This window comes from Canis lupus, chromosome 10, assembly GCF_011100685.1.
Source record: "Canis lupus familiaris isolate Mischka breed German Shepherd chromosome 10, alternate assembly UU_Cfam_GSD_1.0, whole genome shotgun sequence".
NCBI lineage: Eukaryota > Metazoa > Chordata > Mammalia > Carnivora > Canidae > Canis > Canis lupus.
Genome location: NC_049231.1, coordinates 64288902 through 64314841, shown reverse-complemented (window position 1 = coordinate 64314841; position 25940 = coordinate 64288902). Strand labels below are relative to the sequence as shown.

At 35.2% G+C, this 25940-nt stretch overlaps 1 protein-coding gene across 13 annotated transcripts in view; it reads left to right on the top strand.

The window, feature by feature from the left end:
• WDPCP (WD repeat containing planar cell polarity effector) overlaps positions 1–25940 on the top strand; it is a 424783-nt gene that overhangs the window by 295142 nt on the left and 103701 nt on the right. Inside the window, exon 15 of one of the 13 annotated variants that reach the window (XM_038551415.1) lies at positions 12435–12472. The exons of the other annotated variants lie outside the window; for them this stretch is intronic. Coding sequence (XP_038407343.1) covers positions 12435–12457 — 23 coding nt within the window. The 3' untranslated portion in view covers positions 12458–12472. Of the gene's footprint in view, positions 1–12434; positions 12473–25940 lie in introns of those variants that run through there. 13 annotated transcript variants of the gene reach the window in all.

The following is a 25940-nucleotide window of genomic DNA, read 5'->3' as shown; positions in this document are numbered from 1 at the left end:
CCTGACGTGGGACTCGATCCCAGGTCTGTAGGATCACACCCCAGGCTGAAGACGGCGCTAAACCACTGGGCCACCAGGGCTGACCTCTTTATATATTTTGGATGTTAACCCCTTATCAGACATCATTTCCAAACAACTTCTCCCATTCACTAGGTTCTCTTTATGTTCTGTTGTTGGTTTCCTACACTATGCAAAAGCTTTTTAATTTGATATAATCCCCATTGTTTATTTTTGCTTTTGTTTCCCTTGCTTGGGGAGAAAAAATTCCAGAAAAATATTGCTAAGGCTGATGTCAAAGACATGACTATATTTTCCTTGGGAAGTTTTATGGTTTCAAGTCTCATATTTAGGTCTTTCAGCCATTTTGAGCTAATTTTTTGTTTATGGTGTGATAAACTGGTCTATCTTCCTAGCACCATTTATTGAAGAGATGGTGTTTTCCTCATTATATATTCTTGCCTCCATTGTCAAAGATTAGTTAACCACAGGAGTGAGCATTTATTTCTGGGCTCTCTATTGCCATGGATCTACGTGTCTGGTTTTGTATAAGTACCATACTGTTTTGATTACTATAGCCTTAGAATAATTTGAAATCTGGGATTGTGATACCTCCAGCTTTATTCTCCTTTCTGAAGATTACTTTGGCTACTTTGAGGTCTTTTGTGGTTCTATACAGATTTCAGGATTATTTGTTCTAGTTCTAAGAGAAATATTGGTCATTTGATTAGAATTTGACTGAATCTGTAGATTGCTTTGGATATTATGGACATTTTAACAATATTGATTCTTCCAATCCATGAGCATGGTATTTTTCCATTTATTTATGTCACTGTCAATTTCTTTCATCAACGTTTTAAAATTTTCAGAGTACAAGTCTTTTAACCTCCTTAGTTAAGTTTATTTGTCCATATTTTATTTTTTGCTGAAATTGTAAATGGGATTGTCTTCTTAATTTTTCTGATAGCTCTTTGTTGGTGTATAGAAATGCAACATATTTTTGTATATTGATTTCATAACCAGGCACTTTCCTAAATTCATTTTTTCTAATAAATTTTTGGTGGAGTTTTTATGGTTTTCTATATAATGTCAGCTATAAATAGAATTTTACTTCTTCCTTACCAATTTGCATGCCTTTTGCTTCCTTTTCTTGTCTGATTGCTGCGGCTATGAATTCCAGTACTATGTTGAATAAAAGAAGTGGGAATGGATACGCTTGTCTTGTTTCTGATCCTAGAAGTAATTTCACTGTTGAGTTTGAGATAGCTGCGGCTTTTTCACATACGGGCTTTATTATGTGGCGGTATAGTCCTTCTGTACACACTTTGTTAAAAGCTTTTATCATGAGTGGATGTTGCATTGTGTCAAACACTTTTTCCCATCTTTTGAGATAAGATTATCGTATGTTTTTTTATCCTATTAATGAAGTTTATCACATTGGTTGGTTTATGAATATTGAACCACTCTTGCATCCCTGGGATAAATGCCACTTGATCATGGCAAATGATTCTCTTAAAGTTTTTAAATTCATCTTGTTATATTTGTTATAGATTTTTACGTCTATATACAACAGAGTATTGGTTTGAAATGTTCTTTTTCTTTTTCTTTGTAGTATTTTTGTTTAGTTTTGGTATCATGGTAATGCTTGTCCTGTAGGATAAATTTGGAAGTTTTCCTTCCTCTTCTATGTTTTGGAAAAGTTTAAGAATAGGCATTAATTCTTCTTAAATAATTGGTAGAATTCTCTGTGAAGCTGTCTGGTTCTGGACATTGGTTTGTTGGGAGTTTTGTCATTATTGATTTAATTCCATCACTAATAATCAGTCTGTTCAAATTTTGTTTGTTCCTAAGTGGATTGGGGAAGATTATGTATTTCTACAAATTTACCCATTTCTTCTAGTTTGTCCACAATTTGTTGGCATGTAATTTTTCATAATATCCTCTTACAATCCTTTATATTTCTGTGGCGTCAGTTACATTTTCTCCATTTCTGATTTTGAGTCCTCTTTTACTTGATGAATCTGGCTAAGGGTTTATCAATTTTGTTGATCCTTTCAACAAATCTGTTCCTGGCTTAATTGATGTTTTCTATTGTTTTACAGACTATTTCATTTACTTCTGCTCTCATCTTTATTATTTCCTTCTTTCTACTAGCTTTAGATTTTGTTCTTTTTCTAGCTCTTTTACATATAAAGTTAGGTTTTCTGAAATTTTTGTTTCTTGTGGTAGGCCTGTATCACTATTAAGTTCCCTCTTTAGAACAGCTTTTGCTGAATCCCAAAGATTTTGAACTGATGTGTTTTCATTTTTTAAAATTTCTTCTTTGATTTTTTTGATGACTGTTTTGTAGCATGTTGTCAATCTTATATTTATTTAGACTTGTGGCCTACCTTGTGATCTATCCTTGAAAATGTTCTGTGTGCACTTGAAAAGTATGTATATTCTATTATTTTTGGATGAAATGTTCCGTATGTATCTAAGTCTACCTGGTCTAATGTGTCATTCAAAGTCAGTGTTTCCTTGTTGATTTTCTATCTGAATGATCTATCCTTTGATATAAGTGGGGTATTAAAGTTCCTTACCATATTACTGTCAATATTTTTCATTATGTCTGTTTATATTTCCTTTATGTATCTATATATTCCAATGTTGGGTGCATAGATATATACAACTTCTATCCTCTTGTTGGGTTGTTCTCTTTATCATTATGAAATAATCCTTGTTTCATGCTGAAGTTTTTTAAAAGTCTGACTTTTCTGATATAAGTATTGCTACAGGTTTTTTGTTTCTGTTTCCATCTGCATGGTATGTTTTCTCTCCCTTCACTTTCTGTATGTGTCATTAGGTCTGAAGTGAGTCTCTTGTAGGCAGCACATAGGTGAGTCTTGTTTTTTTTTTTTTAATCCATTCAGTCACCCTATGTCTTTTGGAGTGTTTAGTCCATTTAATTTAGAGTAATTGCTAATAGGAACATACTTACTGCCATTTTATTACTTGTTTTCTGGTTATTCTTGTAGTTCTCTGTTCCTTCTTTTGTGATTTCATGGCTTTGTGTAGTGTTATGCTAAGCTTTGTTTTTTGTGTATTAGAGATTTTTTTTGTATTAGAGGTTTTTGATATATGGTTACCATTAGGTTCATATTTAACATTATGTACACAGCAGTCTATATTAAGTTGATGTTTGTGTAAGTCCAAACACATTCTAAAAGCACTAAATTTTTATTCCTCCCTGCATGTTTTATGTTTATGATGTCATTTTTTTTCATATTTTATATTATTTGTATGTATCCCTTGATTGGTTTTTGTAGATATATTTTATTTTACTTACTGTTTTTGTGTTTTAACCTCCATCCTGGTTTTATAATAGATCTTCTATTACCTCTACTATGTGTTTACTTTTACCCATGAATTTTTTTCCTTTACAGTTTTCTTATTTCTAGTTATGGCCTTTTATTTCCACCCAAAGAATTCCTTTTAACGTTTTTTGTAAGTCTAACTCTCTGGGTTTGTTTCTGTGTATTAGAAAATCAGATATGTTTCCTGGTCTTGAAAGTAGTGGCCTTGTGTAGCGGAGGTCCTGTGGTGCTCCATAGTGCAATCCCCACTGGTCACCAGAACCAGGCACTCCAGGGGTGTCTGCTCTGTAGCCACATGCACCCTGCTGTTGTCACTGAACCATGTTTGCCTTCAGACCAGCCTGCTGCTGTGACCCACTTTGCCTGCTGTGGGTGCACCAGACGGGTTTGGTCTCTGTGCTGTCGAGAGGGATGTCTGAGGCCACCGTGGGCTCGGAGGTGAGTAGGGTCAGCAGCCAAGCTAGCTGTCTGTAATCAGCCACTGCACAGCTGCAGCTACACTGAACGGCAGAACTGGCTGTCTGCATGGCCAACCGAGAGGCTTTTAGTGGAGGGCAGGGTGAGCAGTCAGACTAAATATCTGCAGTTAGCCTCTCTGCCACAGTTGCAGGTGCACCAAGCAGCTAGGCTTTATACCACGTAGCCAAAAGGGCTTGGTTGTTGGATCTGCTGGCACACTGGGGTATGGGCTTGTCTTACACGCTTGCCAGGGCAGGTGCTGGCCCCACCGGAGCTCCTTGCAAGATGTGAGAGAGCAGGAGCCACTCTGGAGGGATGCGGGTGAGGTAGGCAGGTCCGGGTGGAACACAGGTGGGCATGCCGGTGCTGGCAGGGTGGCTGGAGAGGGTTACCACCGGTTCCCACAAGTGTCCAGCTAGTCTGGGGGAGAGGAAGAGAAAGGACACCTGTCAGCACTTCTGCTCCTGTACAAATATCCTAAAGAGTCCTTCCCTTTCACTGCATGTTCTGAGATTAGTAAGTAAATCTTTTTGTATGCTCACTTTTCAAATGGCTGTTGTGTCTCTGGCCAGGTTATTATGTTCACTCTTTAAGGGTGGGGACTGAGTTTACTGCCATCCTTCAGCCTTCCCAGAGTTAAGCCCACTGATTTTTTTTTTTAATTTATTTATGATAGTCACACACAGAGAGAGAGAGAGGCAGAGACACAGGCAGAGGGAGAAGCAGGCTCCATGCACCGGGAGCCTGACGTGGGATTCGATCCCGGGTCTCCAGGATCGCGCCCTGGGCCAAAGGCAGGTGCCAAACCGCTGCGCCACCCAGGGATCCCAAGCCCACTGATTTTTAAAGCACCCAGATTTACAGTGCACTCATTTTAAAAGCTCCCAAAGTTAAGCCTGACTGGTTTTTAAAGTTAGATGTTATGGAGACTTGTCTTCCCAGTGCCTGGATGCCTGACATTGGGTCTGATCCTCTCCCTTCTCCCCACTTTTAGTGTTCAGTCCCCAACTGTGTCTACTATTCCCCTCCTACCCTTTCAATGCAGCTTCCTCTCTATTGACTGTGGAAAGGTCTGTTCTGCGGACTGTTCTCATAGGTAGGTGCTTAATGTAGCTGTTATCTCAGTGTTCGTGGGATGAGGTGAGCTCAAGATCCTCCTACTCCACCATCTTCCTTGAACCTCAACTTTACCAGGTATTTTAAATGAAACTGCACTAACCTAATACTGACATTTTTACAATATTGAATATTGCAGCATGAATATGGTATCTCTCCATTTGAAAGTTCTTTGATGTTTGTCAGTGATATCTGATTATTCCTCATAGTTGTCTTGTATTTCTTATATTTACTCCTGTGACCTTATCTTGTGCTGTTTAAGGTGTAGAACATGTTTCTGATACAGATAAAGTGCAGTAGGATTACCACCATAGTAGTATTAGCTAACACCTCTATCATCACCTTATTACTATTTCTTCTCTTTTAACATTTTCTCTTTTAACATTTTAAAATACATTTTAATGTTTAAAAAACATTTTAAAATAAAATATAGTACTGCTAACTATACTCCCAATGCTGTGCATTAGATTCCCCAGAACATATTATAAGTGGAAACTTGTACCCTTTGATCAACATCTCCTTAATTAAATTCTCCCACACTCACCTCCTGGCAACCACTGCTGTACTAATCCTGCGAGTTAAAGATTCTACACGTAAGCAGTACGGTATTTGTCCTTGTCTGTCTGCAGACTTATCTCACTTAACATAATGCTCTCAAGGTCCATCCATGTGGTTGCGAATGGCAGGATTTCCTTCTTCTCGTGGCTCAACTTATACATATATATCAACTTGCATGTACATATATATATATATACACACATATATATTGCATCTTCCTTATCCACTCATCTACTGATGAAGACTTAGGTTGTTTGCCTATCTTGGTTATTGTGAATAATACTGTAATAAACATGAGAGTACAGATATTTTTAATTTCCTTTGCATACATACTAAAAAGTAAGATTGCTGGATTATACTGTAGTTCTATTTTCAATTTTTTGAGAAACCTCCATACTGTTTTCCATAGTACTTGCACCAATTTACATTCTCACCACCACAGGTCCCTTTTCTCTAACTCATCATCAACACTTATTGGCTATTCTCTTTTTTCTTTTTTTAATAAGATTTTATGTAGTTGAGGGGATCCCTGGGTGGCTCAGTGGTTTAGCGCCTGCCTTCAGCTCAGGGCGTGACCATGGAGTCCCGGGATAAAGTCCCACATTGGGCTTCCTGAGTGGAGCCTGCTTCTCCCTCTGCCTGTGTCTCCGCGTCTCTCTCTCTCTCTCTCTCTCTCTCATGAATAAATGAAATCTTAAAAAAAAAAAAAAAGATTTTATGTATTTGAGAGAGAGAACAAGAGAGAGCAGGAATAGACAGGTTTAGGGGCAGAGGGAGAAGCAGACTCCATGCTGAGGAGGGAGCCCAACACAGGGCTTGATCCCAGGACTCTGGGATCATAACCTGAGCTGAAGGCAGACACTTAACCAAATGAGCCACCCAGGTGCCCCTGGCTATTCTCTTTTTGATGATAGCCATTCAAACAGTATGTGGTACTATTCATTGTGGTTTTGATTTGCATTTCCCTGATGATTAGTGATGTTGAGCACATTTTCATGACCTTGTTGGCCTTCTGTATGTCTGTCTCCTGAAAGTTTATTCAGATCAGATTTTTTGTTGTTACTCAATTGTGAATTATTTGTATATTTTGGATATTAACTCCTTATCAGTTATATGGTTCACAAATCATTTTGGAGTGTTTCTTTTGCTGTGCATAAGTTCTTTAGTTTGATGTAGTTCCACTTATTTATTCCATTTATTTATTTTCGACTTTTTTTTTTTAAGATTTATTCATTCGTGAGAGAGACAGAGAGAGAGAGACAGACACATAGGCAGAGAAAGAAGCAGGCTCCCTAGTGGGAGCCTGATGCAGGACTCGATCCCAGGACCCCAGGACCACGCCCTGAGCCAAAAAGGCAGATGCACACCGAGCCACCCAGGTGCCCCTATTTCTGCCTTTGTTGCTTACACTTTTGGTATCATTTAAAAAAAATTGCCAAGAACCATCTCAAAGAGCTTTTCCCTGTGTTTCCTTCTAAGGCTTCACACCTAGGTGTGTAAGAAAGTCTGGGAAACAACTTCAGTGAGGTAATCATACAGCCAGTGAAACACCTTTAACTATAAAAATAATAAGCCCCTTGAAGGGAGAACTGCAGTTTATGTGTTACAATGAGATTTGCAGAATAATATTTAGCAGAAGAAAATAGCAAAATGGGGAACTGTCTTCCTTTATATAATCCACATATTCACAGAAACAGAAATATTTTTAAAATCCTATTCAAATATAGTTTGCAACTGCACTTACTGTGCCTGCCTGTATCTTTGCATATAAGTAAATTTTTCCAAATGCATTATCCTTACAAATATACTTATTCTACATGATCTTTCACATCTCCTATATCAAAAGGCTGTAGGCTTTATAATTTGCCAACCCACTTTAAAATATTTTAAATTTCTGATATAAAAGCTTATTTGGGCTTAATGGGGAGCTTTAAAGAACTTAATATTAAAAATATAGTATAAAAATAAAGAATACTCATGTCACCCAGAGAAAACTGATACTACTCTGCTTCCTTTTATTAACTAAGCACATATTTAACAAAAATTCAAATCATTCATCTTCCTTTTTGTTACCCAGTGGTTTGTTGTGATGGTGTTTGCATATCATTAAAAATCATTCAGAAGCCTGATTTTTATTATGTTCTTCTTAACTGTCTTTTTGACTTTCTATAAAATCACAGTACCTACCATTGTAAAAATTGTATAAAAGTAATATGCAGTATATGATACATAGATAAAGGTTAAACTTTGCTCTTATACTTAAAATACCTCATTATTTATACAAAAAGCTTCTAAATCTACAAAAGTTTTTTTTTTAATTCTACAATTTAAAATTGGATTTAACTATTTAGCTACACTGCTTGAGAGGCCACATTCTATTACTTGTTTGACTTAGGAGACTCATTCATGCCAACCTACTTGTGGCTCCATTTCACCAGCCTTCTCTTTACTGTGTCATGATGTCAGGTTTGATCTATACCTTCCTACCTCTAGGCGTCTTTGCCTAAAGACATAATCCTAAACCCTTTGTACTTATAAGCACATCAAAGACTAGCTGCTTTGCTTTAGCTGCAGAGATCTATACAAGACTATTACTTGTATAACTTAAGAGATTTATAGTTTTCAGCAGAATTCCTTAGAATGCATGTGTATACAACCTTTGTTGCTTTCTTTGTGGCAACCTACCACTGTCAGTGACAAAATGTGACATATTAATAACACCAGTCCTTAATTACCTTAAGTATAGATTTTCTCTAAATTAGATATTTATTTTCAGGTCAGACTTCTCCATCATCTAAATAGTTAAATAGTATTCAGAATTCTAAAATATGTTAAATATATCATAAAACAAGAGGTCATCTTTTCAGAACTCACCTAGTCATAAATTGACACTTAGCAAAAGATGTTAATAATCTTTTCCTGTGGAGAAAGTTTCAAATATTATACTATTTGGGTTTTGACCTTCCTTTTTCTCCTTTTCAGAAAGGAGTCAATGTTTCAAAACATTCTTCTCTGTTTTACTTATTTTCAGAATAGTAAATTGTGCTGATCCAGGACAGAATTATTGCCAATTAAATTTTCTGTAAGTAAATAATGAAGAATTTTACTTGAGGATTAGTATGTAATATCAAGAATAACTAATGAAACCATAAAGTTAAGAATAAACAGATTATGTGCTCATTTGGCCAGTGTGGAGTACAACAAAAAGATCTTTTATCAATAATCCCAAAATGCGGATGGACAAATAGATTCATGCAGTTATATGCTACAAACTTTGACATTTTAGAAGTCACTTTTTTGTATCTTAGTTTGCTCATATATAAAATAAGGAGACAGAACTACAAGAGTCTAAGTCTTTTTCAGCACTAAAACTTTATGTATATGGTTTGATGAATGGGTAGAACCCAGTCAAGATCTAAAGAATTCTGTGGGATGCCTGGGTGGCTCTGCGATTGGGTCCCTGCCTTCGGCTTAGGGCATGATCCCAGGATCTGGGATTGAGTCCCGCATCAGGCTCCTTGCATGGAGCTTGCTTCTCCCTCTGCCTGTGTCTCTGCGTCTCTCATGAATAAATAAATAAAATCTTAAAAAGATTCTGAAGAATTTTAGATAATATTTAATATCTGAAAAAATAATTTATTCAGATCTACCTAATTGTACAAACCCATATTGAAAAAAATTAGTTTCAATATTTTCTTAGGGGAATTGCTTTATTCAAAAGATTCTTTTGAATTAAATCCCTTTTATAGTACTTGTTTTGCTACAATAAATTTCAGTATAAAGTAACCTCAAAGTGCTAAAGCAGAGAAGCTAATATAGGAATTGGGTAATTTCTAAATAAACAGTGATTTCACATATACTAGCTGACAAAATCATAAAATTATTAGTTTACTTTTGAGCAGAATTGGACCTCTTACATTTATTTTACATGTATAAAATTATGTAACATGTCAGAATTTGTATCGACTCTTAAGGTCATCTTCTTGTACCCTTACCCTGTCCCCTGGAAACCACTATTCACAAAACAATGCTATATAGTTGGTCTATAAACTTTATAAGTTAAAAACAACACATCTGCTTTATCAAAATTAAGTAGTATCTTTACCTCCTTTTAATCATTCTAAAATTTACAAAAGGCTTCATATTACCATAAATCTATATTCTTAAGGGAATCAAGGAACAAGTAAGTCACTTAGTTCCCAAAGGCTTAAAGAAAATAAAATGCCCTACATTCCTAGATCTAATCATCCTTATAGTTTGCTGTGAGGTAGAATTTAAAGCTGATCTATTTCAGCTGCTACCATGCACATACACACCTTTCAAGAAATGCAGGTGTCAGGATTCATAAAGTATTCTAGTGATGCATTAGTTCTTTACAAATTATCATTAAGCTAATAACATAAAAAATATTATTTTTGCTAGAAGTGAATTCCTGAGGCCAAAGAACTTTCTGTTCAACAAAAACCTTCAGTACATTTGTAATACACTCTATACTACATCAATTCAAGTGTTAGTCTTATTCCTGAGTGATGGACAGGATAAAACATTCATAGTAAGTAACATTTCTGATCCTGAGTACCATAATAAACCAATCCCAACGGAGAAAAATGGTGCTTCTATAGTATTTGTGACTTGTATGTTATCTGCAAAACTAACAAAAGTGCAGCTCTCTTGATTCTATAAAATGGATTTTTAAATCCCCTTTGTTTGGTATTTAACCTCTAAACTGCCATCAGAACCATAATAATACCTTCCATTTTTATTGGCTTTATAGCTTTCAAAGTGCTTTCTTGCATTTTATTATCTCAACAAACTAAAAGATAAACAAGACACGTGTTGTTAGGCCCCTTCTGGGGATGATATTCAGAAAAGCTAAAATTTGCTCATAGTTACACAGTGATCAGTGCAAGAGCTGGAGCCAGAATCCAGGTTTGATTTTAGCCATAATTTAGCAAATGCTTACTAGATGTTAGAGAATATGTTGAACACGGTGCATTACCTCATTTAATGGTTGTGACAGTCTTGCAATATATCTGTTTTAAAGATAAAGAAAGAAAGTACTATGCAGAGAGACTGTTACACATAGGTCTTTTTCCTCAAAGCATATGTTCTTAACTTCTCTACTGAATCTAAAAATGAAGTATTATCAGGGTAAGAGAATAAAGGAACTAATCTTCATTAAAAATAAAATACTACTATTGCCAGCACATGTTATTTTTCAGGTATGGTGCTAGGCTCAGCAATCGCTGTTGTGTTTCATAATTATAAGCGTAAGTAAGTATTAGTTTTCCCATTTATAAATGAGGACATAGAGACTCAAAGTTTAAGAAGCAGAACTTAAAACCATTCTTGTTTGACTCCAAATCTCATATTCTGAACCACTTTGCCATCCTGATTTTTTATTTCAAGACCACTGCTATTTCCCTTACTGCTTACTGCCTAACACTGCTTGTTACCTTTTTTTTTTTTTTTTTTTTTGAGTTATTTTGTTTTTCAGTTTTTGTGGAGTTCTGGGGCATTAAAAAAGGATAGGAAAAATGCTTTCTCTGTCATCCTTGGTTACCATATTATACTCACAGTGCCAAAAGTGACTACTTATACCTTTTTCATAGCACAGTGCAGGAAAGTAGCTTTGAGCACTAGTTCATGTAAACTCTATTATACCTTTGAAACTGAACTTTTTTACTCCAGACTTTAAGCTGTTAAATGGTTCCTTCAATTATTAAATGGAAAACTGCCATTTCTGGAGGAATGGACTTGTTCACCTAGTGGATATTTTGATTGAAACCTATATAACAAAATGTGAGACAGAGGGCTAAGCACTCTTTAATAACTGCTTAATGTAGACAAATGACTTACATTAATGGAAACTATTGTGTGTGTGTTAACACTAATTACTTTCCCTCAGTCAGAAAAATTCTTTTCTCCAGCACTACCTAAATATCCAACACTTCACGTTGCCTTAGCAATCAGAAATAAAATTGTTTAGGTTAGCATACCATTTGTTACAAAAAATGTCACAAAGATCCAAATACCATAAGTACTTCCAGGGTAAATCTTCTGTTAAAGAACTAATTGAATTTTATTTCCTGGCTAAATTCCATGTGTACTAGGTAGTTACCATGTTCCTGGTAAACTGCCTCTAAGAAGGAAGTAAAACAAACTTCAGTACATACGTGGATATGCAAGGGCAAAAGAAAAGACAAAATGTGCAAGAGAAAAATGTTTCTAGTAAACCCCCTTTCCTTCTCTAGAATTAGGTGCACTCATAAACATATGCACTAGAATACTGTACAGAGATGACTATTAAATTGTTTTCATAAAATTTATAGTTTTTCCAAGCTAATAATCTAGACATTTGTAACATAATCATTTAAGCAGAAGAAATAGCTGGCAAATATTTTCATGTCAGGTGGTATGCATGCTAAGTTTATAACCTCTCTTCTGTTTATTCAATGTAAGGTAACTTGATGTGACAGGATAGGACAGATCACAACGATGACTCAGGTCAGGAATTTCAAGAAATCTTGAGAACAAAATATTTTAAAAGTATTTAAATAAATAGTAGTTTAAAGATCTATGGAGTATGATGAATAATAGGGGAAAAAAGACGATCAAGAATTGACTTCAAATGCTTAGGAAAGTCTTTTGCTCAGAAAAAGGGAAATTCCTGGCAACAAAGGTAGGGAAGGAATCTCTAGGATCCTTCCTGTTAGAGGACCTACCAGCAGATGTATCTATTTATTTAGTTTTCACATATTTATTTGTTGGCCAGACAATTCAAATGCTAAGTTTGTTTCTGTCATCTACTCTTCCTTTTCTTTTAAACACTTGGCAGTTGTTTAGATGTCATTATACGTTTCCATCCCAAAGCAGGAGGTTGCAGCAAAGAATATGGTTAAATCACAACATTCGCTTCTAATGGGCTGAATTCTGTTTCTGTCATAGGAAAAGGAGTGTGTACTTTTTGAAGTATATACATTTGGAGGGGTTGTACATCCTGGAATCCAGATAATGAAACTGAACTTTATCAGCACCCCCAAAAGGCTTCCTTGTACCCCCTTCTCATACATGCCTCCAAAGGATAAACACTCTTGGCTTCTAAAACTACGAATCAGTTTTATCTGATCTTGTAAGGGAATCCCTGCATCCTTATCTAGAAATATGTGCAGTCATAAGTGTATGTACTGCAGTAATGTACAGAAATGAGTACTGGGGTCTTTTCTGGGGATGTTTGGGGTCTGACTTATTTAACAGTGTTTGTGAAATGCACCCATATTTTCATGTGTATTATTCTACTGTATACTACAAATGCATACCACAATTTACTTACTTTGTCATCAAATGTGAAGCGACAAGTTGAGTTGTTTTCAGTTTGGGGTTCTTACAAATATTCTTCTACATGTCATGTACAAATATACCTATTTCTGCATACATTCAGTTTTAGTAGTTACCTCCAAAGATTTCTCCAGAGTAGCTAAAGCAGTTTACATTTTTATTATCAGTACACAAGAATTCCAGTTCATTCCCACTCTTGCCAACATTTGTTACCCCGTGCCCCCCCCCCCCGCCCGCCACCATTTTTCTCATTCTGGACAGTGTATCACATTGTAGATTTAACTTGTATTTTCCCTGATTACTCATGAAGTTGGATATAGTTTTGTATGTTTATTGGAAATGTGATCTTTGTGTGGTAAAGTACCTTTTAAGACTTTTGATCATTGTTCTATTGAGTGATCATCCTTTTTCTTATGATTCTTCAGGAATTCTTTAGATATTCTGATACAAATCCACTGTTGGATATATATACTGTAGATATTTTATCATACTTTTGGGTTGCCTTTTTAAGTATTCTTTTGAGAAGTTTTTTATTATTAATGTACTGTCACAAAAGGCGAGACCTCATTCTTTTCTGTGGCTGAGTAATATTCCATTGTGTGTGTGTGTGTGTGTGTGTGTGTGTGTGTGTGTGTGTATACATACCATCTTTATCCATTCATCTATTGATGGGTATTTTGGTTGTTTCCATATCTTGGCTTTTGTCAGTAATGCGCCAATAAACACAGAGGTGCATTTATCTTTTTAAATGTTTTCATTTTTAAAGAAATACTCCCCCCACCAAAATAAAGAAATACCCAGTAATGGAATTACTGGGTCGTATGGTATTTCTCTTTTTAATTTTTTGAGGACTCTCCACAATGTTTCCACAGTGGCTGCATCAATTTATTTCCACAAACAGTGCATGATAGTTCCTTTTTCTCCACATCTTCACCATTCATTATCTCATGTCTTTTTGACAGCCATTCTAACAAGTGTAAGACAATACCTCATTGGTTTTTATTTGCATTTCCCTGATGAGAGATGCTGAACATCTTTTCATGTGTCTGCTGGCCATGTATGTCTTCTTTGGAAAAATATCTATTAAGGCCCTTTATCTATCTTTAATCATTTCTTTTTTCGGTGTTGGGTTGTATAAATTCTCTGTATATTCCAGATATTAACCACTTTTCAGATATATCCTTACAAATATCTTCTCTCAATCACTAGGTTGCCTTTTCATTCTGTTGAAAGTTTCCTTCACTGTGCAATAGCTTTTTATTTTGGTGTAGTCCCAATAGTTCTTGTTTTTGTTTCCCTTGCCAAAGGAGACATAGCTTAGAAAAACGTTGCTATGGCTGATGTCAGAGGAATTACTGCCTGTGCTCTCTTCTAGGATTTTTATGGTTTCAGGTCTCACATTTACATCCTTAATCCATTTTAAGTTTATTTGTATATGATGTAAGAAAGTGGTTGAGTTTCATTCTTTTGCATATAGTTGTCCAATTTTTCCAACACCAATTGTTGAGGAGACTGATTTTTCCCCATTATGTATTCTTGCCTCCTTTCTTTAAGATTGACCATTAAGTGTGGGGTTATTTCTGGGCTCTCTATTCTATTCCATAGATCTATGTGTCTTTTTTTAAGATTTTATTTATTTATTAGAGAGAGAGAGGCAGAGACACAGGCAGAGGGAGAAGCAGGCTCCATGCAGGGAGCCTGACGTGGGACTCGATCCCAGGTCTCCAGGATCATGCCATGGGCTGAAGGCGACGCTAAACCACTAAGCCACCAGGGCTGCCCTATGTGTCTGTTTTTGTGCCAATACCGTACAGTTTTGATTCCTACAGCTTTGTAGTAAATGTTAAAATCTGGGATTGTGATACCTGTAGCTTTGTTCTTCTTTTCCAACACTGCTTTGGCTATTGGGTATCTTTTCTGGTTCCATATAAATCTCAGGATTGTTTGTTCTAGTTCTGTGGAACATGTCATTAGAATTTTGATGAGGACTGCAGTGAATCATTAGATTGCTTTTGGTATTTTTTTTTTTTACTTTTTTTTTTTTTTTTGCTTTTGGTATTAATATTTTAAACAATATTTGTTCTTTCAGTCCATGAACATGGAATATCTTTTATCAGTGCTTTATACTTCAGAGTACAGGTCTTTCACCTCCTTGGTTATTACTGTTTTTGGTGAAAACGTAAATGGGACTGTTAATTTCTCTTTCTGCTATTTTGTTATTGGTATATAGACATGTAACTGATTTCTGTTTATTAATTTTGTGTTCTGCAACTTTACTGAATTCATTTATTACTTCTAGTAGTTTTTTAGTGGAGTCTAGGGTTTTCTACGTATGGTAGCATGTCATCTACAAATAGTGAAAGTTTTACTTCTTCCTTACCAATTTAAATTCCTTTTATTTCTTTTTTTGTCTGACTCCTGCAACTGGGACTTCCACTGCTATGTTGACTAAAAGTAGCAAGAGTAGACATTTTAATATTGTTTGTGATCTTAAAGGAAAAGCCCTCTGTTTTTTGGTTTTGTTTTTTTACCATTGAGTATGGTTAGGTGTTTTTCACACATGGCCTTTATTATGTTATGTTCCCTCTAAACCCACATTGTTGAAAGTTTTTATCATCAAGCAATGCTGAACCTTGTCAGGTGATTCTTCTGCATCTATTGAGATGATCATATGATTTTCATCACTTGTTAATGTGGTGTATCACATTGGTTGATTTGTGAATACTGAATCATCCTTGCATCCCTGGAATAAATCCTACTTGATTGTGGAAAATGATCCTTTTAATGTATTGCTGAATATGCTTTGCTAATATTTTGTTGAAGACTTTTTCATCTATATTCATCAGGGATATTGGCATGTAGTTTTCTTTTTTGTAGTGTCTGGTTTTGGAATCAAAGTAATGATCTCATAGAATGCATTTGCTAGTTTTTCTAACACTTCTATTTGTTTTAGAATAGATTGAGGAGAATAGGCATTAACTTTTCTTCAAATATTTGGTAGAATTCCCTGTGAAGCCACCTGGTCCTGGACTCTGTTGGGTACTTTTTGATTACCAATTCAATTTTATTAGTAGTAACTGGTCTATTCAGATATTCTATTTCTTCCTGATTCAATTTTGGAAAAATTGTATTTTTCCAAGAATTTATTCTAGAATTTCTTCTAGGTTGTCCAATTTGTTGGCGTATAATTTTTTGTTGGAGCATAGACTTGTTTTTCTTTTAAATCAGTCCATATAATTTATTTCTGTATACAAAAAAAGCAATGGCTGAAGCAGATCCATAAACCATATGGACCATTGAATCTCAGTTCCAGGAGTCCTTACAATAGCCCCTTTATTTCCTGAGATTACCTAAGAGGCTGTATTCCTAGAAACAGACAAAAATACTAACCAAGTCTTAGTGGTTCTTTCTACTAAAACTCCATATGTAGATTATCTCTAAACTTGTTTCTTTTGCCTGTTCCCTGTTTTTCAGTGGTATGATCTTCTGATTTTACTGGATACCTTAAATCCAAAAAATTATAGTAGCTCCAGTAATGTTATATTCCTCTAGAGAGAATTCTCCTTTTCCTCTTGTAAGCAAAAGGTGAGGGATGATCACCTTAATACAATCAGCAATTGGGGGCTAAATTGAGACTTGCTTATAGTTTTGGTATACTTTAGTCTGACCTCTGACCTCTCCCTACTATGTATATATGTGTATACATATATATATATATATATGCACAAACATACATAATTCATGTAACATTATATGTTATGCAATACATATATTTAAAATTAAACAGATAATTTAAAATTTTTTATCTAGATTTCTATTTGTTCTCAGAGAGAATACTGGTATGCTGCAAATACTTCCATCCTACCTGAAAACAAAATTTACTTATGAAATACTTTTTCCATTTAGATTCTCTTTTATCTTTCAAGTAATTATAAAAATAACTTACATGAAACATGGCATCAGTGACTTTTTGTTATAATAAAGCATAAAATTGGCCATTTTAGCTATTTTAAAGTATACAAGTCACTGATTTTTACTATATGGGTCAGTGTATTTTGTGGAAGATTATAATTATCCTTCAATGAAATTGTATGTGGTTTGTAAATACTGGCACTGCTATATTTAACAGGCAATAAAAAATCTAGAAAAATAAGATGAGCATTATATGCAGCAATAATTCATTTTTTCAAATGATTGTTTCACTGGCTACTGAAACTATCAAGGTTTTAAAATAGAAAACAAAAATGTACTCCAGATAGCCAAAACAGAGATCATAAAGTTCATGCAATAAACTAGATCTCGTGTACTTTATTCATGCAGAACTCATACATTATGATATTAAGAAACTTACAGGCTTGCTTTTTCTAATTGCAGCAGAAGAGGTTCGTTCATGGCAGTTATTTTTTTTCTCCTGTGTAGAATCTTTTTTGTTTTTGTTTTTATTGAAATTCAGTTTGCCAGCATACAGTATAATACCCAGTACTCATCCCACCAGGTGCCCTCCTCAGTTTCATGGTAGTTATTAGACATAACAAGTGGAAGTCTTAAGTGAGAACAGACAGGAAAAAAATAGAAAAATATTTAAAAAATCATAGCAATCTAACATTGTATGTTAACCATACCAGAGTTTAAAAAGAAAAAAATAGGAAGCTGCAGCATATTCAGTAAACCCCATGGACATAATTATTCTCAAACACGTATACTGTCCAAACTGATCTATAAACACAATCCAAATCAAAACCGTAAATATACCAACAAATTGGACAACCTAGAATAAATGGATTGACAGAATCATAAAGAAATAGAAAATCTGAATAGAACTATTTATTGCTGGTAAGAAGATTCAATAAATAATCAGAACCCGTCCAGAACCAGAAGGCTGCACTGGTGAATTCTACTACCATTTATTAAAGAATACCAATTCTTCTCAAACTCTTCCAAAAAATAGGAGAACAGGGAACACTTAAAAACTCATTTTACAATGCCAACATTACCCTGAAATGAAAACCAGACAAGGAAACTATAAGAAAATTACAGGCCAGTAACTCTGATGAACATAGATGCAAAAATCCTCAACAAAATATTAGCAAATTGATTCAATAGGATTACTCACCTTCACCAAGTGGGATTTATCCAAGGGATTCAACAGGACACACCACAGTAACAAAATGAAGGGTAAAAATCCTACCATCTGAATACGTGCAGAAAGAACATATGACAAAATTTGACTTCCATTTATGATAAAAGTCTCCACAAAGTGAATATAGCAGGAACATACCTCAACATAATAAAAGCCATATATGACAAATCCACAGCTAACCTCTTTCTCAAGGTGAAAAGCTGAAACCTTTTTCTCTAAGATCTAAATCAAGAATGCCCACTCTCACCACTTTGATTCAACATATTGTTGGAGGTCCTGCCCAAACAATTAGGTAAGAAAAAGAAATAAAAGTCTTACAAGGATATCTTGCCATTTGTAACAACATAACATAATGCCCTCAAGTCCATCTAAGTGAAGTAAGTCAGACAATAAAAAAAATACCACATGGGCAGCCCCGGTGGCGCAGCGGTTTAGCGCCGCCTGCAGCCTGGGGCGTGAGCCTGGAGATCCGGGATCGAGTCCCACGTCGGGCTCCCTGCATGGAGCCTGCTTCTGCCACTGCCTGTGTCTCTGCCTCTCTCTCTAGCTGTGTCTCTATGAATAAATAAATAAAATCTTTAAAAAAAAATACCACATGATCTCACATATGTGTGGACTAGAATAATGATTCTCAAAGTACAGACTGGTGGTTACCAGAGGCGAGGGCTGGGCCAAATTGATGAAGGTGGTCAAAAGGTACAAACTTCCAGATATAAAATAAATAAATCCTGGAGATGTAACATAAAGCATGGTGACTATATGTAACTGTACTGTGTATCTGAAAGTTGCAGAGCAACTTAATTTACCAGTTTTCATCATAAGAAAAAAATTGTGTGGTGATGTTAACTAATCTTACTTGGTAATCATTTCACAATATTTACATCTATCAAATCATTATGTTATACACCTAAACTAATGCAATGTTATATGTCAACTGTGTCTCATTAAGAAAAGGGAGAGAAAATAAAAAATAACATACTTATGCCATAACATAGTAATACTTAAATTAAATGTATCAGATTTATAGAGTGCCAAAAAAAGACCTTATGTGTATTCTGTTTACCAGATACTCATTTCTCTTTTTTTCAACTATAATAATAGAGGTAGTTTGAGTGTAAAAATGGAAAAAGATATATCATCCAAACATTAATCAAAAGAAACCAGAAGTGGCTCTATTACTGTCAGATAAAGTAGACTTCAGAGCAAAGCAAATTACTAGAGACATAATCATAAAAGAGCAGCCCACCAAGATGACATACTAATACGTCTAAAAGTGGATGCACTACACAACAGAGTTGCCAAATAAGTGAAACTCAAAGTGACAGAATTAAAGAATTAGGCAAGCCCACAACTGTTGTTAGAGGCAACCCCTGTCTGAACACTTGATAGAACAACTAGACAGAAAATCAGCAAGGACCCCACAACATCGACAAGTACCCGACCTTAGAATATTCTTTTCAATTGCTCGTGAAACATATACTGATATAGACCATAGCTTGAGCTAACAAGGCTCAAAAAATTTAAAAGAACTGAAATAATTGAGAATGTATTCTGTGCATTTAGTGGAATCAAAATAGATGTAACAGATAAAAACAATCTAAATATAACAGGAAAATCTCCTGAATACTTAGAAACCAAACAATACCCTTCTAAATAATCCACGGGTCACGAAAGAGGAAGTCTCAGGGCAAATTAAAAATTACAAAGAACAAAATAAAAATAAAAATATGGCAATGAAATTTGTGGACACACCTAAAAATATGTCAAGGCAAATTTATAGAATTAAACACTTAACATTTGAAAAGATTAAAAGTCTCGTTAATAATCTATGTTCTCACCAGAAAAAAAATTAGAAAAAGAAGAGCAAGATAAACCCAAAGTAAGCTGAGGGAAGGAAATAGTAAAAAGAAGAGCAGAAATCATTAAATTGAAAACAGAAAAACAGCAGAAAAACATAAGGTTGGTTCTTTAAAAAAAAAAAAAATCAGTAAGTGAAAAGATTCTTGCAAGACTGACCAAAAACAAGACAATAAGATTCACTATGCTACTATCAGCAGTGAAAAAATTTTTGCCACATACTCTGCACACATGAAATGGCTCATAAAGAGTACTACAAATAACTAAACTTGAACTTTCTAGAATTAAATTTGACACCTTAGATGAAAAGGGATCTTCAAAAGGCTAAAACTACTAAAACTCACCCAATGTGAAATGGATAATTCAAATGATCTTAGAATATTAAATAAAATTCATAATTTGGAAACTCCAGACCCAGGTGGCTTACACTGGAGTCCACCAAACTTTTTTTCTTTTTTTGGGGGGTGGGGGGCAGTGGTGAGCAAGCAAGAGTGTATGCAGTAGGAGGGGGTGCAGAGAGAATCTTAAGGAGGCTCCCACACTTAGCATGGAGCCCAATGTGGAGCTCGATCTCACCACCTGAGATCATGACCTGAGCAAAAATCAAGAGTCAGAGAGTTAATTGACTGAGCCACAAAGGCACTCCTGGAATCTACCAAACTTCTAAAGAATAATTAATACCAATTCTACACAGTCTTTTTCAGAACAGAAGAGAACACTTTCCCACTCATTTTATGAAGCCGGTATTACCCTGATAGGGGTAGGCAAACAGAGTACAAAAACAAAACAAAATAAAAACAAAAAACTACGTATCAATAGTCCTCATGAATATAAATGAATAAAATCCTTAAAAACATATCACCAAAACAAATTCATTGATATGTAAAAAAATTATGCAACATGGTCAAGTGGAGTACCCCATGCCTGAAAGACTGATATGATATTTGATACTCAATGTAGAGTCCACTATATGAAGAGACTAAGGAAGACTCATGATCATAACAAGGCAGAAAGAGTATCTGACAAATTAAACACCTATTCATGACAAAAATTCCCAGGAAAATTGGAAAAGAGAGGGACTTCTCTAACTTGGTAAGCATCATAATTAATGATCAAAGGCTGAACGTTTTCTCCCTATATTGGGAACAAAGCAAAGATATCCACTCTCACCACTGCTATTCAACAAATTACTTGAAGTTCTAGCCAGTGCAGTGAGGTAAGAAAAGGAAATAAAAGGCATACCGATGGAAACAAAGAAAACTGAAAACTGTCTCTGTTTGCTCTCGGGGAATCTTGAAAAACCTCATAGCAAATCGAAATCCAATAAAAAAAATATACAAAGAAAAAATAAAAACCTCCTAGAACTAATAAATGAGCTCAGCAAGTTGCAGGGTAAGAGATCAAGTTTTTTTTTTTTTTTTTTTTTTAAGAGATCAAGTTTTAAAATTCAGCTGTATTTCCATAGACAGCAGTGAAAACATAGCCACCAAAATTAAACAATACCATATACAGTAGCTCAAAATGACAAAATACTTAGCTGACATTTTCAAGACTCTCTAGAAACTACAACACAATGATGAAAAAAATCAAAGGTCTAAATCAGTGTAGATATATGCTGTGTTCATGGATTAGAAAACTCATCACTAGAAAGAGGTCATTTTCTTCCCAAATTGATATATGGGTTTAACCCAATTATTACCACAATCACAGCCAAGATAATGGTAGATACAGCCAAGATCATTATAAAATTTATATGGAAGAGGGAAAATAATTTTGAAAAAGAAGAGCATATAGAGGGAATTGGTAGTCTACCATCTTCAAAGATGACTTATCAAGTAATGAAGACTGCGGTATTGATGGAGGGATAGACACATAGATCAAAGAAACAGAACAGAGAACCCAGAAATAGGCCTATATATAAATATGCTCAAATGACTTTTGACAAGTGTGCAAAAGCAATTCATTGGAGGTACTGGTGATTGTCACAAGGAAAAAAAAAGTGCCTCAATGTAAACCTCACACTTTATAAGGAAAAAACCACCTCAAAATGGATCATATGCAAATTATAAAATATGAAACAATAAAGCATTTAGAAGATAAAACAGAAGAAAAATTGGAGACCAAGGACTTGGTAAAGATTCTTAGTTAGGTATAATACCAAAAATAATCCATTAAAGAAAAAAATGAGAAATTGGATTTACTCAGAATTAAAAGCTTTTGCTCTATGAAAGACTCTCAGGAGTAGGATATACTGTAGACTGGAAGAACATATCTGCAAACCGCATTGTCTGACAAAGAACTCATATCTAGAATATACATGGAAATTTCAAAACTCAACAGTAAAATATAAACAATCCAATTACAAATTAGGTGAAACACATAAAGAAGCATTTCACTTAAGACAATATACCTTAGGGAATAAGCAAGTGAAAAGATATTCAACATCACTAGCTGTTCTGGAAATGTAAACTAAGACCATCATGAGATACATAATCAAACACCCATAAGAACAATTAAAATAAAAAATATAATAATGATAAATGCTGATAATGGTTCAGATAAACTAGATTTCATACATTTCTCATAAGAATGTAAAATGGTATTCCCATTCTGGAAAGTAGTTGGACAATCTCTTACAAAACTAAACATACACTTACCAATGATCCAGCAACTGCCCACACAAAACCTATACAAAATTATTCACAGCAATTTTATTTGTTTTTTTAAATTGTTTTAGTTTTGTCATTTGGCATCATTTTATTATAAAGGACAGCAATAAAGAACCAAATGAAGGCATCCATAGAGCAAGATCTGGGAGGGTTGCCCTCATGGTAGCCTCTAGACCACCCAGAAGCTCCCTGAAGCTTCTCCAGATGTTTGGGGGGGGGGGTTAATTTATTTTTTATTTTTTTATTGGAGTTCAATTTGCCAACATATAGCATAACACACAGTGCTCATCCCGCCAAGTTCTCCCCTCAGTGCCTATCTCCCCTTCCACCACCCCTTGTTCGTTTCCCAGAGTTAGGTGTCTCTCATGTTTTGTCACCCTCACTGAATTTTCAATCATTCTCTCCTTTCCCCTTTATTCCCTTTCACTAATTTTTATATTCCCCAAATGAATGAGACCATATGATGTTTGTCCTTCTCCAATTGACTTACTTCACTCAGTATAATACCCTCCAGTTCCACTACGTTGAAGCAAATGGTGGGTATTTGTCGTTTCTAATGGCTGAAGAATATTCCATTGTATACATAGACCACAGCTTCTTTATTCATTTATCTTTCGATGGACACTGAGGCTCCATCCACAGTTTGGCTATTGTGGATATTGCCGCTATAAACATTGGGGTGCAGGTGTTCTGGCGTTTCACTGCATCTGTATCTTTGGGGTAAATCCCCAGCAGTGCAACTGCTGGGTCGTAGGGCAGTTCTATTTTTAACTCTTTGAGGAACCTCCACAGTCTCTTAACTCTTTGAGGAACCTCCTTCAATCTCATTGTTAGTGTACAGTTTTCCAGAGTGGCTGCACCAGGTCACATTCCCACCAACAGTGCAAAAAGGTTCCCCTTTCTCCACATCCCCTCCAACATTTGTTTCCTGCCTTGGTAATTTTCCCCATTCTCCCTGGTGTGAGGTGGTATCTCATTGTGGTTTTGATTTGCATTTCCCTGATAGTCAGTGATGCGGGGCATTTTCTCATGTGCTTGTTGGCCATGTGTGTGTCTTCCTCTGTGAAATTTCTGTTCATGTCTTTTGCCCATTTCATGATTGGATTGTTTCTTTGCTGTTGAGTTTAATAAGTTCTTTATAGATCTTGGATACTAGCCCTTTATCTGATAGGTCATTTGCAAATATCTTCTCCCATTCTGTAGGCTGTCTTTTAGTTTTGTTGACTGTTTCTTTTGCTGTGCAAAAGCTTTTTATCTTGATTAAGTCCCAATAGTTCATTTTTCCTTTTGTTTCCCTTGCCTTTATGGATGTATCTTGCAAGAAGTTGCTGTGGCCAAGTTCAAAAAGGGTGTTTCCTGTGTTCTCCTCTAGTATTCTGATGGATTCTTGTCTCACATTTAGATCTCTCATTCATTTTGAGTTTATCTTTGTGTCTGGTGTAAGAGAATGGTCTAGTTTCATTCTTCTGCATGTGGATGCCCAATTTTCCCAGCACCATTTATTGAAGAGACTGTCTTTCTTCCAGTGGATAGTCTTTCCTGCTTTGTCGAATATTAGTTGACCAGAAGTTGAGGGTCCACTTCTGGATTCTCTATTCTGTTCCATTGATCTATGTGTCTGTTTTTGTGCCAGTACCACACTGTCTTGATGACCACAGCTTTGTAGTACAACCTGAAATCCGGCATTGTGATGCCCCCAGCTCTGGTTTTCTTTTTTAATATTCCCCTGGCTATTCGGGGTCTTTTCTGATTCCACACAAATCTTAAGATGATTTGTTCCAACTCTCTGAAGAAAATCCATGGTATTTTGATAGGGATTGCATTAAATGTGTAAATTGCCCTGGGTAGCATTGACATTTTCACAATATTAATTCTTCCAATCCATGAGCATGTAATATTTTTCCACCTCTTTGTGGCTTCCTCAATTTCTTTCAGAAGTGTTCTGTAGGGTATAGATCCTTTACCTCTCTGGTTAGGTTTATTCCTAGGTTATCTTACGCTTTTGTGTGCAATTGTAAATGGGATAGACTCCTTAATTTCTCTTTCTTCAGTCTCATTGTTAGTATACAGAAATGCCACTGATTTCTGGGCATTGATTTTGTATCCTGCCACACTGCCGAATTGCTGTATGAATTCTAGCAATCTTGGGGTGGAGTCTTTTGGGTTTCCTATGTACAGTATCATGTCATCTACGAAGAGGGAGAGTTTGACTTCTTCTTTGACAATTTGAATGCCTTTTATTTCTTTTTGTTGCCTGATTGCTAAGGCTAGGACTTCTAGTACTATGTTGAATCACAGCAATTTTATTTTAATAGCCCAAAACTGAAAACAATTAATATGGTGAATGATTGAACTACAGCACATAAAAACCATGAAATCTCACTAAGCAAAAAAGGAGTCAACTATTGATACATGGAAAGTAGAATGGACCTCAGAGATGTTAGGTTTAATGAAAAAAAAAAAACAATCTCAAAAGGTCTCATACTATATGATTCTATTTCTGTAACATTCTTGAAATAACAATTATAGAAATGGAGACTAGTGGTTACCAGGGGTTATATATTGGGGGGAGGTGTCCATGGCAGAGATATGGGTATTATTACACAGGGCAGCAGTAGGGAGAGCTTTCTGGTGATGAAACAGTTCTATATCTTGATTGCAGTGGTGCTTACACAAATCTATGTGTGATAAAATAACAACTTTACACATACATTATACTAATGTCAATTTCCTTGCTTTGATTTTTATGTATGATAATTACATAAGTTGTAATCATCAAGGGAAACTGAATAAAAGCTATACAGGAAATTCTCTGTACTATCTTTGCAACTTATTATTATTACATAAAAATAAAAAGCTCTTAAAAAAAAAAAGAAGGTAATGACTCTTAAGGTCCAAACTTGATAGTATAGAATCCAGTAATCCCCTTTTTTAATGGTGCTACTTCAGACAGGTCAATGTATAGCTTTCAAATAGTATTTTTAAATTTTTTTCAGCTTTTGTGGGTCAATTTTGGATTAGGTTGTTTCATGAACTAAGCTGTGGAGCCTAGAGTATGGAAAATAATTATTTTAGTAAGTACCTTATTATGCTATTTGGCAAGTGATTTAGCATTTAGTCTTTTGTTAATCGATCTCTCACGTTAATTACCCTCAGCTGTTTTTTTTAATCAGTTATATTAAAATCAATTTTGTTAGGAACTAATTTTGCATCTTTTTGGATATTAGCAAAAGATGAAGCATGAAACATGAAATGATTTATCTTTCCTCTAATATACAAAATGTACCAGAAGAGTCATGGGCAACCTTCCAAAGAAGTACTGTGACAATGCACAGTAAAACCGTATTCTTGGGCAACTGTAACATACACATCTATTTCAGCCATATGCATTGGCATATAAGCACCCACTCCATTACTATATCTTGTATTTCCCTATGAAATATAAAAAAA